The 14,075-nt window shown below is 31.8% G+C and overlaps 2 protein-coding genes across 2 annotated transcripts in view; one reads left to right on the top strand and one right to left on the bottom strand.

Moving 5' to 3' along the window:
* LOC130896875 (uncharacterized) overlaps positions 1-14,075 on the bottom strand; it is a 31,997-nt gene that overhangs the window by 15,744 nt on the left and 2,178 nt on the right. Inside the window, exons 2-5 of the mRNA XM_057805239.1 lie at positions 12,710-12,855; positions 9,916-10,116; positions 8,001-8,306; positions 2,300-2,492 (exon numbers count right to left, since the gene is read on the bottom strand). Of these exons, the coding sequence (XP_057661222.1) occupies positions 2,300-2,492; positions 8,001-8,306; positions 9,916-10,116; positions 12,710-12,850 (841 nt within the window). The 5' untranslated portion in view covers positions 12,851-12,855. The remainder of the gene's footprint in view (positions 1-2,299; positions 2,493-8,000; positions 8,307-9,915; positions 10,117-12,709; positions 12,856-14,075) is intronic.
* On the top strand, positions 642-6,091 carry LOC130896768 (glutathione S-transferase D1-like). Its single transcript, XM_057805080.1, has 4 exons — positions 642-760; positions 2,258-2,403; positions 4,780-4,980; positions 5,748-6,091. Exons 2-4 carry the CDS (start codon positions 2,263-2,265, stop codon positions 6,054-6,056), a joined length of 651 nt encoding a protein of 216 aa, XP_057661063.1. The 5' UTR covers positions 642-760; positions 2,258-2,262; the 3' UTR covers positions 6,057-6,091.

A 14,075-nucleotide genomic window follows, 5' to 3' on the forward strand; every position in this document is an offset into this window, starting at 1 on the left:
ATTGATCTATCTCTCTCTGATCATTAGTGCGGTTAGCACGTGAGGTAGCTCTTCGCACATTTGATTTACTGCGACGACCTAAGTCAAGTCGTCTTCTCCTCGGCATCGTAAATTGTAATTAATCAAAGTGAGAAAAGTTCTCTCCCACTTAGCAGTAAAGTGTCACTAACAAATATAGAAGGATGCAATCTTTGTCTTGAGGTATCGATCGACATAGAGGATGGATCGACATATTAGTTGGTTGTCAAATGTCAAATATCATGGTTGCGTTCAGAAACTTAATTTGTGACAAAACATCAAGATAAAACAAAATTGCTTTTTATATTAAATTCCGAGAATTTTCATATTTATTCACCTTTTGAACCTTCTTTGGACTTCCACAAATAATTCAAGACCAAAATTAACCAAATCGGTCCAGCCGTTCTTGAACCATTAAGATGATTATAAAAAAAGTCTCCATTAGGTGGAACTTTTTAAATAACCCACTGCAATACTTTATTCCTCCACATTGATTAGTGTACTTAAGAATGCACCAAATTGTCTGTGGAATATAAATTAATACTCTAAGTAAAATTAATGATTAAGACCCCGTATTTTTGTACGACTATGCTGGGAAGGTCAATATCAAAAATTCTCGTGAACTTCACATATGCACTGTGATTTTGCGGAAAATTAAATTTGAATCTGTTAATTCATTTACTACTTTTGTTTGAAATAATATCGAGAATAATATCAAGGTTTAAGGTATAATATAAATCCTGTGAGTATTCGTAATATTCGGCTTTTCAAATTAATCAAACCTTATTCAATGATGAATATATAGTAGTATAGATTTTCATTCGAAAACCCTTTTTTTGGATTAATAGATCAAAAAATATCTTTGTAAATCTTGTAGAATATGTACAAAATTATGATTCACCAATTTTCAAGTTTGACGAAAAGTATTCACATTAACAATTTGTTTTTAGTATAAACTTTAGTACATAGTTTTTTATTCATTGTCGATATCTTCACTATCAGTAATAGTTGTTGACAAAACGTCGAGTGGAATCATTTCTAGATTCACCTCTACATCTTCATCATTTCCATCATTTGTTGACTCTACGCTTAAGCATGACGGGCCACGTCAATGTTTATAAACTAGGATAAACCTCAATCCAATTTTTTTGCATCCATATTTGCCGCCACATTTAACTCCCAAACCCTCCTGTTCTGGATCAATTTCTCTTCCTAGCCAGGTTAGTTTTGATAATATGCTGTTTAACTGCTGAAGAAGTAAGTGGCGGTAAAGGAAATTCACAGCTGTACTTTGTCATTTTACAGTATCTGTAATCATCTATCGAATTTGGAGCACCGTATATTGTTAGTAGCAAATGTATTCTAGCATTGATAATGACATCCCGATGACAATTTTCTTGTTGGAATATTTCTGCAAAATCGATCATCGAACATCTTCATGACTATCAATTCTCCTCCTTCAAAAAGTTGTGTCACATTCGGTCATGACATGTGGAAACAGAATATTTTTCTTGAAATGTGAATACTTGTTGAGTATATTTTTGTTACATTGATTTTTTCCTGGTTTTTGAAAATAAATGATGTTGATCAAGTATTTTAGTCATCTATCACTCATTATGAAAACAGTTTGAGAGTAGAAAACATCTAAAATGACTCTAGTTCAGTAGCAGGTATAAAGAGATGGGTCTCGCAACAATGAAATACAGAGCATCATCTAATCCTCCACAAGGCCCATATTCGTTCAATTTTGAAATATCGCATATTTGGAACTACCAAGAATACTTTGAGGGTGCTCGACTCAATACAGAAGAGAGCAGTTCGACTTATAGGCGATGCAGAGTTGACTAGAAATTTGGACGGCTTAGAGTATAAAAGAAAGGTTGCCTGCAGACACCCAGAACTTTATTTTTTATCTTTTTCGTTGGAGAAGTCAGCTACCAAGAATCTCTTTTTCGAGCACTACCACCTGGCATCTCCACACGGCAGGCACTACTTGAATGACTTGAGTGTAATAGGGTTTATCCACTTGTGCTTGCTTTTAACTTAAAAAAAATCTGCAACTGACTTTCTGTAAAGGCGGGTTTCCACTAAACGGACAAAACCTCAAAAAAAGTCTCCTAAAATGTTTCTTAGTTTGAAAACTATAGTTTTTGTTTAGTCTATCGATAAAGCTACTGTTTTGTTATTTCTTCTGTAACTTAGCATTGCCAATAGTAATAATTATATCAATTTTGTGCAGTAACCATGCCTATTGATTTGTATTATGTGCCTGGAGCTGCACCTTCGCGAAGTGTATTGCTTGCGGCTAGAGCTTTAGGCGTCGATCTCAACCTTATACGTACTAATGTGATGAATGGAGAAAATCTTACACCGAAGTATCTTAAAGTAAGTTTAGTACATTTAACAATAACTGAATCTTCGGAAAGGCACAATAATGCCGAAACATCGAGTTTGTTCACACAGTAAGTGAATATCTACAATATTATAAAAAAGTAGCCACTTCTTTGATAAATTTTCGTTTGCAAAATAATAACAATATAAGTTTACAACCATTGTAAATTCCCAAGTGTAATTTATTCAACTGCTTTCGTACCTTCCAGGTATAACTCACCTCTAGATTGACATAACGTAGCAACACGTCCAATAAATCTTGCATAGTCACAAGACACATGATTAGTCTAGCTATCAATAAGATAGAATTTTCCTCTCCTCTCCTAGCTATTTTTTCAACAAAAATAAAGGTTTATGTATCTTTTTTCACCTCTAGAAATTTCATATTATAATTATTTATATCAATATTCTACTCTGGAGCAGTTCTTGTGAGGCTTTTTTTTGTATAAAACGAAACTTTTTTATTTTCAATGAGAATGATTCGTCATAATTCAAAAAAAACTTTGTAACTTACCACTTTATACTATTATTACTTACTATTTGTCCAATTATATTACTGTAATGTGTAAACTAATAACTAACATTTAACTATTTATTAATACTTATTACTAAACACTTATTATCTAATTTATTTGAATTCAGCTAAGGTAATAAGTGATTATTTCTCAAAATGCTTTCAATATTATTAAATTGCCAGGTATTTTATATTTCCGGATAATTTTGATTCTTTCACGAGAGTTTAAGTGTTTGAAATAGCCATGGAGCGCCGCTGCTTTCTAGAGATGCTAGAGATGGACGTGGGTAGGGCACGGTTACATGTAAGACCGAGCGGTAGGACAAAGCTGAAAATTTTGACAGCATTTTTACAACTATTATTATTTATTATCATCTAACTTCTTTTAATTGATGACATTACTTATTTTCATTTATAACTATGCGTTGGGTCAACACAATTTGACACCATCTCTTGACTACAACGCCGACCTGGAGGCAACAGAGTGAAGTAGTTTAGCGATTTAGTGAAATAAACCCACCTAGACCAGTTTGAAACCAACTTATTGAAAAATGAGGATAATTTGATAAAAATCAAAGGAAAAATTATTCACGGGTGACCTGAGGTTGGGAAGGGAAAGGGGGTGATATTTTAAGGGTTAAAAATTTATTTACCTTGATTTCCAGCAAAAGTATAAAGTCATATAGCAAAGTAGTAGGTAACAAAAAGATCTACAGCTTTTCTATTTTCACTTCTTTCACATAACCTCAAAATTCATGTGAAAAATAGAAAGCCATGTTTTTGGTTTTTTATTTTTATATTTTACAAGAAACATTTTTTCCTCGCGAAATTTGTGAAAAGTTACTTTTATTTATTATTTATTTGATTTGAAATATCATTTCTTTCACGTTATTTTGACAGAATATCGAAAAAGCATCCTAATTTTCAACCTAAAATGCAAAAAAAAACGAAAAAAACTCGTATCTGAATTTTTTTTAATCATCTTGTTCAATTTTTAGATATTTATTTAAATTTTTCACTCTAATTACACGAAAAACGTGAGATTCCATGTTACATTGATAAACATAAGTAATTAGAGCTAACAATTTTAATAAATATCTAAAAATTGTACATGATGATTAAAAAACAATTCAGATACGAGTTTTTTTCGTTTTTTTACTCTTGTTGAGAAAATGTCTCATGATAATATTTTCACGAAAGAATTTGCGATTGAAAATTTTGGTTCTTTTAACATCAAATAACATCAAAAACTAAATCAAACCAGTTTTCGCAAAATTTCGTTTTTTTGTAAAAGATAACAATAAAAAACCAAAATCTTGATATTTCAAATTTTCCATATAAATTTTCAGGTTATGTGAAAAAAGTGAAAATACAAAAGTTGTGGATCTTTTCATTACCTACAACTTTGCTATTCAATTTTTTTCCGTGGGACTGGTACTTTTGCCAAAAATCGAGATAAATCATTTCTTTGTAAATGTTTTTCTCACTTTTTATTATTTTTATTGGCTTAATGACCGTGGTCAACATTAAAACCTTGACGCAAAACCTTCTTCAACCTATTATAGATGTCACTATCTAACCTTAATTCTCCAAAATTATCACACACTTCTTATTATTAATGACAAAAATTAGATTTAAACTTATTGAATCTTTAAAATTAAGATTTTGGCCTCTTTGAAGAGATTCAACAATAAACTTTGCAAATGCGAACCATTAAAAGTGGCAAAAGGGTCGGAAGAGATGTAATCCAATCATCGTCGTGGTATTAGCCACGAAAGAAATAGTTTCTAGAGATGAAAGTAGTTATTATATTGTAAAATTTATATTTATATGAATATAAATACATTATTTTTTAGCTTAATCCACAACACACAGTACCTACATTGAATGATAATGGTTTTGCGCTATGGGAAAGTCGAGCTATCGTGACATATCTGGCAAATCAATACGGTAAAGATGATAGTCTGTATCCTAAGGATCCTAAGAAAAGGGCTGTTGTCGACCAACGATTATACTTCGATATTGGAACTCTGTATAATAGTTTCTATAGTTATTATGTAAGTTGTTATATTAAAAAGATTTTTTTACTCTATTTTTAATGTATGTAGTTACTCAAACTTATGACACGGTATTAAAGTACGTAGGTGTTTGGCTAGACACGAAATTTAACTTTAAAAAACACGTAGAGAAGTCAATAGGAAGAGCAGAGAAAACTCTTTTAGTTACGGCGAGTATAATGCCAAACATTGGCGACACTAAAGCACCTAAAAAGAAAATCTATGGTATACTGCATACGAAAGAAAAATTTCGAAAAGCTGACACGACTACAGAGGAAGATGGCTATCCGCATATGCAGCGCCTACTGGAAGAAAATGGATAATCGCAGGGCTGGCTCCTAGGGAGCTGCAAGTAGAAAGGAGTGTCGAAAGCTGACGCAAGAACAAATCTCATCCAAAGGTGGGAAAACGGAGCATATTGTCGATGGACCCACCGACTCATTCCTTTTATCGAAGTCTGGGTGAACAGGGAGCATGCAGAAACTGACTACTTCTTAACACAAACACTCACAAGCCATGGATGCTTTCGCAAGTATCTATATACCAGGCGGAGAGCAGACAATCCTAATTTAAGATTTAATAAACTTGTATAAATTAAAAAATGTTTCCAGAATTGGGTAGAGCGTGTGTAAAAATGAATTTGATGAAGTGTATATTAGTTTAAGAATATTTATTTGTTTCACTTTAGTTACTAAATTTGGATTTTGTGTTCATAATATTAATAGATATAGTTTAAAAAAACTGAAAAATGTTCTTTTTGTTTTTAGATACGTATGATATTTTGGGGAGAAAGTGCGGATCCTGCAAAATTCGATAAGATCATAAAAGCTTTCGAATTTTTAGACAAATTTATTGGCAACAACGATTTCGCCGCCGGCAACAGTCTTACTTTGGCCGATCTAGCTCTTGTTGCAACAGTTTCCACTTTTGAAATAATGGAATTCGATATTAGTCCTTACAAAAACGTAGTTAGATGGTACGCAAAAGTTAAAGCGACTGCTCCTGGTTATGAGGAATTGAATACAAAAAATTTACTGGAATTTAAAGCTTTAGTCGATCAATTGACTAAAAAATGAAATAACTTTCAAAAATATAATTTATTGCAATAGTATTTTTTTTTTTTTCGTTTCTAAATAATTCCTGTATCATCCTAGAAACTATATGAAACCTATGATCAACGCATCTTAATGCGTCTTTTATTTTTAAACCAAAAGTTGGCTTCATATTCTCCATTGATTGCTTTACCTACGATCGTGGGTTATAACCCTCTAATCTCAAAAAACAGTCTTCAAAATTCATTGACTAACAAAATCATTAAAGCGCCATTATGCTTACACCATAAAAAACTTACTCCACACAATGAAGAGTTTCACCTTTTTAATTTTTTCTCTTTATATGCCAAAGATAATTTGAATATTCATCATCATATTGCTGAGCAAATTTTTTCGTTGATAATTTCAACGAACCTGGCGCGATCCATGAGTTTTTGGTTTCGTATATAGTGCGTTCCAAAAATCTTTAAACACTACGTCAAATACAGCGCTCAATTGGTAACCACAACCTATTATCTTCGCTGGTCTCTCAAGGCAAGACTTAACTTCGATAAGAAGAGTAAGAATCGGCCGTTCAAGACTTACCCATGGATACCTAATGGCTACTACTCCCAGACCGTTTTGCTCCAGCTGCAACTCGTATCTAACCATAAAGCACATTTTGATCGAATGTCGCAAATATACCGTCGAAAGACAACAGTTTCAGCTTAGCCTAAACTACAATGAAGTCCTTAACAACTCGGAACAAATTAGCTCTCTACTTCAGTTTCTCAAAGATGTACAACTTTACCACAAACTATAGAACAATTGTGTTACTGTTTCTGTCCACCCCTCATTCAATTCGATTATATCAGTTTTAGTTCAAAACGTTCTCTATACCTACAACTCCTACCATATGTTACAAATCAGAAGAAAATGTTGATAAATATGTGGTGACATTATTCTTTATACTCGCTGGTAACTTTTTCTAATATATGGTCAGTTTTTTTATTAAAGTGCAAGCAAAATTGATTTTTCATAATTATATTGTTTATTACTTTCCTATTACTTTCTTGTGAAATTTAATCGTTTCAATCCATATTCCTCTTTTTCCCGCAGCTCTACAGCTACCAGGTTGTAATAATAATAACCAAACCACCAACATACTGAATACACTGTATACACCACCACTACACCAACACTCACAATTACACTGTCTGACGCGCGTTTCGATAACCAAGTTAACGTCTTCAGACTCCAACTTAAACCACCAACAGCTATGCTGGCATCAATGGCAACATCCCCACAAATTAGACCATAGTCGAAGGCTGCAAAACATTCCTTAAATCTCATTCATTAATCAGGGTTATTTTTTTCTTGTTCTGATAAATTTATTATGAAACTCTATTTGTTTCCTGCTTTTTCATCTTTCTCTTTTATTTTAATTTCGTTTTGTTGAAAACTTGATGCGTCCAATTTAATATTAATTATTTCCTTCTTTTAAGTATCAGTTATATCATTATATACATTAGGGAAATTACACCATAACGTAGGTGGTCGGTTGGTAGCGCTGTTTCAGGTTTGACAGTTGACTTTGGAGATATTATTTGAATTTAAAGAAAAAGCTCATCCTGTAAGCGGAATGTCGGGTGAATAACTTCAATTTACACCATCAGAATTGTGAAACGTCTACCGCCATAAATAATTTACCTCTTTAAAGAGTGAGATATAATAAGTTCAATATATTAAACCATTCATTTATTTTGAGGTTAGGTATTTCCAAGAAATTTTTTCACTGAATATTTTGTTCATTTTTCGTAACTACTTTACTTTGTCTGAAAACTCAAACTAATACGTCAAATTATAATTAAAGGAAGAAAGAAAATACATATTACATGTAAATCTTTTTATTTCAAATTTTACAAATCATTCAGTTGTAAATTACAATACAATTTATTTCCGTGACTCAAATGTAACAGTTACATTTCATTTTTTTGTTAATTGATCAACTAAAGCTTTAAATTCTTTCAAGTTCTTCTCGTTGGCTTCTTCATAGCCTGGGGCAGTTTTCTTGACTTTTGCATACCATCTAACTACGTTTTTGTAAGGAGTAAGATCGTAATCCATTATGTCAAAGCTGGAAACTGTTGAAACGAGCGCTAGATCGGCCAGAGTAAGATTGTTGCCTGCAGCGAAGTCACTATTGCCAACAAATTTATCCAAAAACTCGAATGCCTTTCCGATCTTTTCGAATTTAGCAGAATCGGCACTGGCCCCCATAAAAATCATGGGATACTGAAAAATAAAACAAATTATTATTATTAAGTAGTTACTGCTTACTGTGTCTACTTTCTAAAATAGATAACAAAGTAAAATCAAAAGCTGTGGTTAAATGGGTTCTTTTATTTTGTCTACTAAATAAAACACTTGTACAATTTGGCTTTAACAAAGAATAAAAACAACAGGGAGATCGATATGCACCGCAGAAAGGACGTAGCACCTTCAAACGGTTGAAGATTGTAATTATTAACTTTGACAATAGACGAAGAAAAAGTACAGTAACAAGTTGCTGCAGTTTTATAAAAAGTATTTAAAACATAGTCAAAGAATGACACTGTAAATAGATTTCACCGTCAATTCACATGAAAATACCAGCACCAATGAAGTGAGTAAAGACATGCCTATGTTGGAGATTTGTTGGAGAAACATAGACAAAAAAAGACTAACGTTACTGGAAAAACGTGATGTAAGACATAGAAACAATATCAAGATGAAGGCAGACTTGTTATTTATCCCAGAGGTTCTTTTTTTCTCAACATACCACGTTCAAAATCATATTACCAAAACTTAATTATGAAGATCATATCTAATGCTAGAGACACATAAAGCTTTTAGGTCACTGTGTATGTAACGCCCTGGACCATACATACATACAGGGATAAAAATTTGCATAGTCTTCTATCCACTTTTAGAATCATTTGTTTATAATGTTAAGACATTTGCCAACATTTTTCTAACTGATGTCAGATTCCTAGACGTCCAAAAAATTTTCACATCTCGCTTCTCTTGTCAAATAATAAAAGGTCCATATTATAAGTTAAAATAAAAATTTTAAACACATTTTGGAATAAGAAATGGAACAGTAACAAAACTTGTGTGAAAATCCTCCTCGAAAGACAAATCAATTACACCTAGTATTTGTCCAGCACTTACTTCCTACAGTTGATCATTATTTGTGTTAGATATATCTTTGCATGCAAAAACTTTTCAACTCTTTGAGGTTCCACTAGACCTAACACACATTATCTAAACCTCATCATAATTTCCTATTCCATTAGTGTCTTCGTTTATTTCTTACCTAATCTTAGTACCTGTGTTTGGTAGTTCTTCATTTTTAATTATGATATTCTTTATTGTTGCTTGTGTATATTTTTGAATGTTTCATTTGTATTGTACTCATTTTTACTTTTACCTTTATTTCCATTTCTTAACCTTTCAATATTCAGGTTTCAATTTTCAATAACAATTTTCATGACACCACCTTCCCTTTCTGATTCATATAATGATAAAGCCCTAAACTCTAGACCTATACCCTCCAATAAAGAACTTGATATAGATTTAATACTTTAGTGTAAGTTTATGTTATTGAAAATTATTCAATAAATCCTATTACATTTTCGATTTAAAGTTGTAGATCATACATGATCAAATTTTATAATTCAATTCAATTAGGGTAACCATCATCAAACAAACTCTTAATATTCTTAACTCAACAAAAACATCAAAAATTAAAAAAAAATTACATAGGATTATATACTTTTTTCTTCTAATTAGTAAAGCAGACAATAATATACATCTAGAGTTGGAAAACATAATTTAGTCCACAGTTTTATCCACGACTTACATAATAATCGGCAAAACTTGCAAATAAAGTTCCCATGTCGAAATATAATCTTTGGTCGACAATAGCTCTCTTCTTCGGATCCTTGGGATACAAACTGTCGTCTTTGCCATATTGATCTGCCAGATAAGTCATGATGGCTCGACTTTCCCATAAAGCGAAACCATTGTCGTTCAATGTAGGTACAGTATGTTGTGGATTAATCTGAAACAAAATATTTGTAATGTATTTTGGTATGAAGTATATGATTCGAGCTATACTTATTCGTTTCCATCATAAAATGTGGATAAATACAGATTTACAGGTTAGGTTATCATTAATGGTAAGATCAAGCGTATAATTCTATAACTTTTGGCCTTTTGCCTTTCGGCACCCAGCCAGATTCATATTGTATTCATGTGTGTTTTGTTATTTTTTAGTACATGTGTGAAATAAGCTACTTTCTTAAGTAAAAATGAGTGTGCAATCTATCATTTTCATAAGTGGCCGTAGAGGAAGATACAGTAACAAAATGTTTGGTTTGATTGATTTTAAATTTGATATTTCTGATAGCGCCAAGTGTATTGTTTATAAAATATACGGAAAATTTATGGTTTTTCCAATTTTCTGTTTTTTGTTGCTGTTCCAGATACAAGCCGCTTATGCTAATATTGACCATTACTGTGAAGAATGTAGGAAAAACCTTTATATTAACGTTTATTGAGATACGAGGGCTGCTACTTTTGAGATATGGCAACATTGATGTGAATATGTCAAATCTGCCATCAAAGTTTGACATTGACAGGCAAATGATTGCCTGTTTTGTCGGAATAACTGGACATGTCTTCACCGTTCCATTAGAGCAGCGTGGAATGGACAATTCTGAATAGTATATCAGCATTCGTTTGACAGAAGTGTTCGGAAAAACCAATCGCAGAATCATTTTCCGTCACGAAAATGCGAGCTCTCACACATAAGTTCAAACAAAAACGTTTTTTGTACAAGGAGACCTCGTAAACTACTTATCAAAGATAAAGGACAATAAATATTTTTTCTATTATTGTAGGGGTATTTTGAAAATAAAAGTCTCGTCTGTGTTACGAACATCTTGTCACTGTAATTCGGAGTTGAATCACGTAACTGCAGTGTGCTTCCAAGTACAATTTTAGAAGAAGGGACTTAATGAAGTACGTTACCTTTCGATCAGTGAGAGTAAGATAATATTTTTAATTTTTCTCGAAGGGTTACAAAGTGTTTTCATTTAATTATGCTATAACATTTTTAATACCAATAGAATAGATATAATTCTCGTCCTAGTTCGTATAGATTGAAGTATAGATAATCAATATTTTCAATATAAATATTTTGCGTTGGACTGCGACCTAGTTCCTGGTGATTGGTTCAACTTCTAGAAGGTTAATCTTATTCCAAGGTCATTGCGCTCGAGGTACCCGAAGGTACGTTACAGTTGGATCGATTATATAAGGAATGTGGAATGTGATTCATATGTTTATTATTTAGAAATACTTTTTTCAATTTATTGTGTTTTGATTTTTATAATGTAATGAAAAGGTATTTACAAGAATTGTTGAATAATTCGCTTTTTGTTTTTACTTGGAAATTTCAACGTGTTTTTTTACATTCTTTTATTAATTTTGTTACGTTGTTTGTTTGTTTGTTTGTTGATGAATGAATTCGCGATCTCAAGACACATTTTGATTTGAATATGGAGGTGCTTAATGACCCCACATCCTTTGTAAACTTGAAACTCTCACAATGGACGAATTTTTTAATCATAATATGTACTCTATTTTGATTAAAACAGCTCATGTCACAGTGACAATAAGTAATTAAAATAAACACTATAATTTCCACGTGAAAATGAATAATTTTGAAGCAAACACATAAAGCCTTTTACGTTTGACATTCAATTTATAGAACGTGTCCCAGAATATGTAAAATTACTCGTGTAAGACATAAAAAATTCTCGATTTATAACATAATTTAAGTTTTAAAGTCAATATGCCTCGAAAATTTTCCAAAAAATCTATTTTTCTATAATGTGCCTTATATATGGCAAAAGGAAGAAAGGAAAAATTATTTAGAATCAACATCTAGGCTCATAAAATCAGCTGTCAACTAAAATTTTCATTAAAATAAAAAAATCACAATTGGTTTAACACTGAAAAGTGATAATTAACTGAAAATAAGTTAAAAAAACTTCAGATTAAATGTTAGATTCTATTAATCCCCTTTCGATATCCCAGAAACTTGGACAGCTTAGAGCACAGAAGAAAGGTCGTGGACCTGACTCTGTTTTACCGATACTACCACGGCAAGTGCTCTCCGGAGCTGTTTAACATAATCCCGCTAAGAACAGTTTTGGTAAAACCTACTCGATAAGCAGACGTGGCTCATGAACACCGAGTTCGTCTTCAGCTTCACCAAGGCATGTCTTTCCCGAGCAGTTCAACCTACAGAAGTTCAAGATCAATATCCACAGGCATCTCCACACCATTCGAATTACTCGAGGGTGGAAGGGTTTAACCTCTTGTACTTGCTTTTTACATTAAAAAAAAAATGTTTTCGGAATTGTCTAAAAGCTCTCTGAACTTGTTGTCCAGTTATTGATCGAACTCCGCGATAATTAAGAAAAAATATTTGTTAGTATTTTGTGAACACACAAACTGTTTGGTTTCATAGAAATCATTACAATTAATTAAAATTAAATCAAGTAAAAATCAATTTTTTCACTTATCTTTTTGAAATGATTGATTTTTATTTATGAAACAAATATGCTTAAATAATATAAACTTACCTTAAGAAATTCTGGTGATAGATGTTCGCCTTTCATCAAATCGAGACGAATTAGGTTAAGTTCCACTCCTACAGCTTTAGCTGCGAGCAAAACATTTCTAGAAGGTGCACCACCCGGAACGTAGTACAAGTCGATAGTCATGATAACTAAAAGAAATTCAATGTTCAAATATGTATGTGTGTTATTTATTATTTATTTTTATTTTAACTATGTTTGATAAATTTATATACACAGTTTTAATGTCTCAATGTTAACCCGAAAGATACCAATGTACTCATTAGGTTAGTTCCACATTTTTTCTTTCAATTCAGCTGATATTTATCTTTTCGTTAATAACTCGAAAAATATTAATATTTAAGCACTTTTAAAAGCTCGTTAAAAAGGAAGAAATTTCCTATAAAAAAGTCCTAAATTCCGGAACTCTATCTCCATTATTTATAATTATAATTTGACTTTGAAAATAAGGCTCCACGCGGCTGCATTAAAAAAACATAAAATGTCATTTTAAAAATTTTAAAAAAATTCTAATATCATCTCATCACTTGAAAGAATCGAGCCTCGTAGAAAACAAAGTTTAATCACAATTTTTCATAAAGTTATTCCATTGTTAACTGAATAGACTGTTTACACCACCACTACACTGACTGGCGCGCGTTTCGATAACCAAGTTATCATCTTCAGAGACTGAAGAGTTTACCTTCAGTCTACACTATAAAGACATGATGTGTCTTCAGTTATTTTACAAAACAAGGTTCCACAAAGAGATATTTAATTTTTTTTTATTTCGTAACATGTAATACTTATAATTATCCGGAAAAGGATAAAGTTATCCATTTGATAAACACGATAAAACTATAAATTACACAACGATTTGTAGAAATTCTGTAATGTCATTTCCTCTATAAAGCAATAAGTACAATAAAAAATAAGATAAAGTATATGCTTACAAGGTGTATAAATTAAGTAATGAGAATAATTTTTATGTGAAACTCTTTTTGCGAGCATCTTGATGCCTATGGGATACTTGAAAAATTTTAAGACCGAACAGATATCCCACGACGAGTTAAAACTATCTGATATGGCAAAATACTTGTAGTAAAATCATGAAAATCTCCACGTTGGGGTTTCCGGATACGATCTTTTTAACTAAAATATTTTCAAAGATGGTCAACTTCCGGTTCTACTGGAAGTCGACTGTAACTTTGGTATTTTAAATGGAACACCCTGTATAATAATACATTTTTGAAATCTACGTGAAGTTTTGACAGTTGCAGACCCTTATAAATTATTTTTTTACGAGGATACCCTTAAAAATATGAAAATGGTTTCTGTTCGGTTGCTTTTAGCAAGGTCATACGTATTTGAA

The sequence above is a fragment of the Diorhabda carinulata genome, chromosome 7 (assembly GCF_026250575.1).
Source record: "Diorhabda carinulata isolate Delta chromosome 7, icDioCari1.1, whole genome shotgun sequence".
NCBI lineage: Eukaryota > Metazoa > Arthropoda > Insecta > Coleoptera > Chrysomelidae > Diorhabda > Diorhabda carinulata.

What these genes read in the sequence shown, in the direction of transcription:
- LOC130896768 (XM_057805080.1), top strand. Translation starts at nt 2,263, where the DNA reads ATGCCTATTGATTTGTATTATGTGCCTGGAGCTGCACCTTCGCGAAGT. An exon ending in TTACACCGAAGTATCTTAAA is followed by an intron (nt 2,404 to 4,779) that starts GTAAGTTTAGTA and finishes ATTATTTTTTAG; the next exon opens with CTTAATCCACAACACACAGT. An exon ending in ATAGTTTCTATAGTTATTAT is followed by an intron (nt 4,981 to 5,747) that starts GTAAGTTGTTAT and finishes TTTTGTTTTTAG; the next exon opens with ATACGTATGATATTTTGGGG.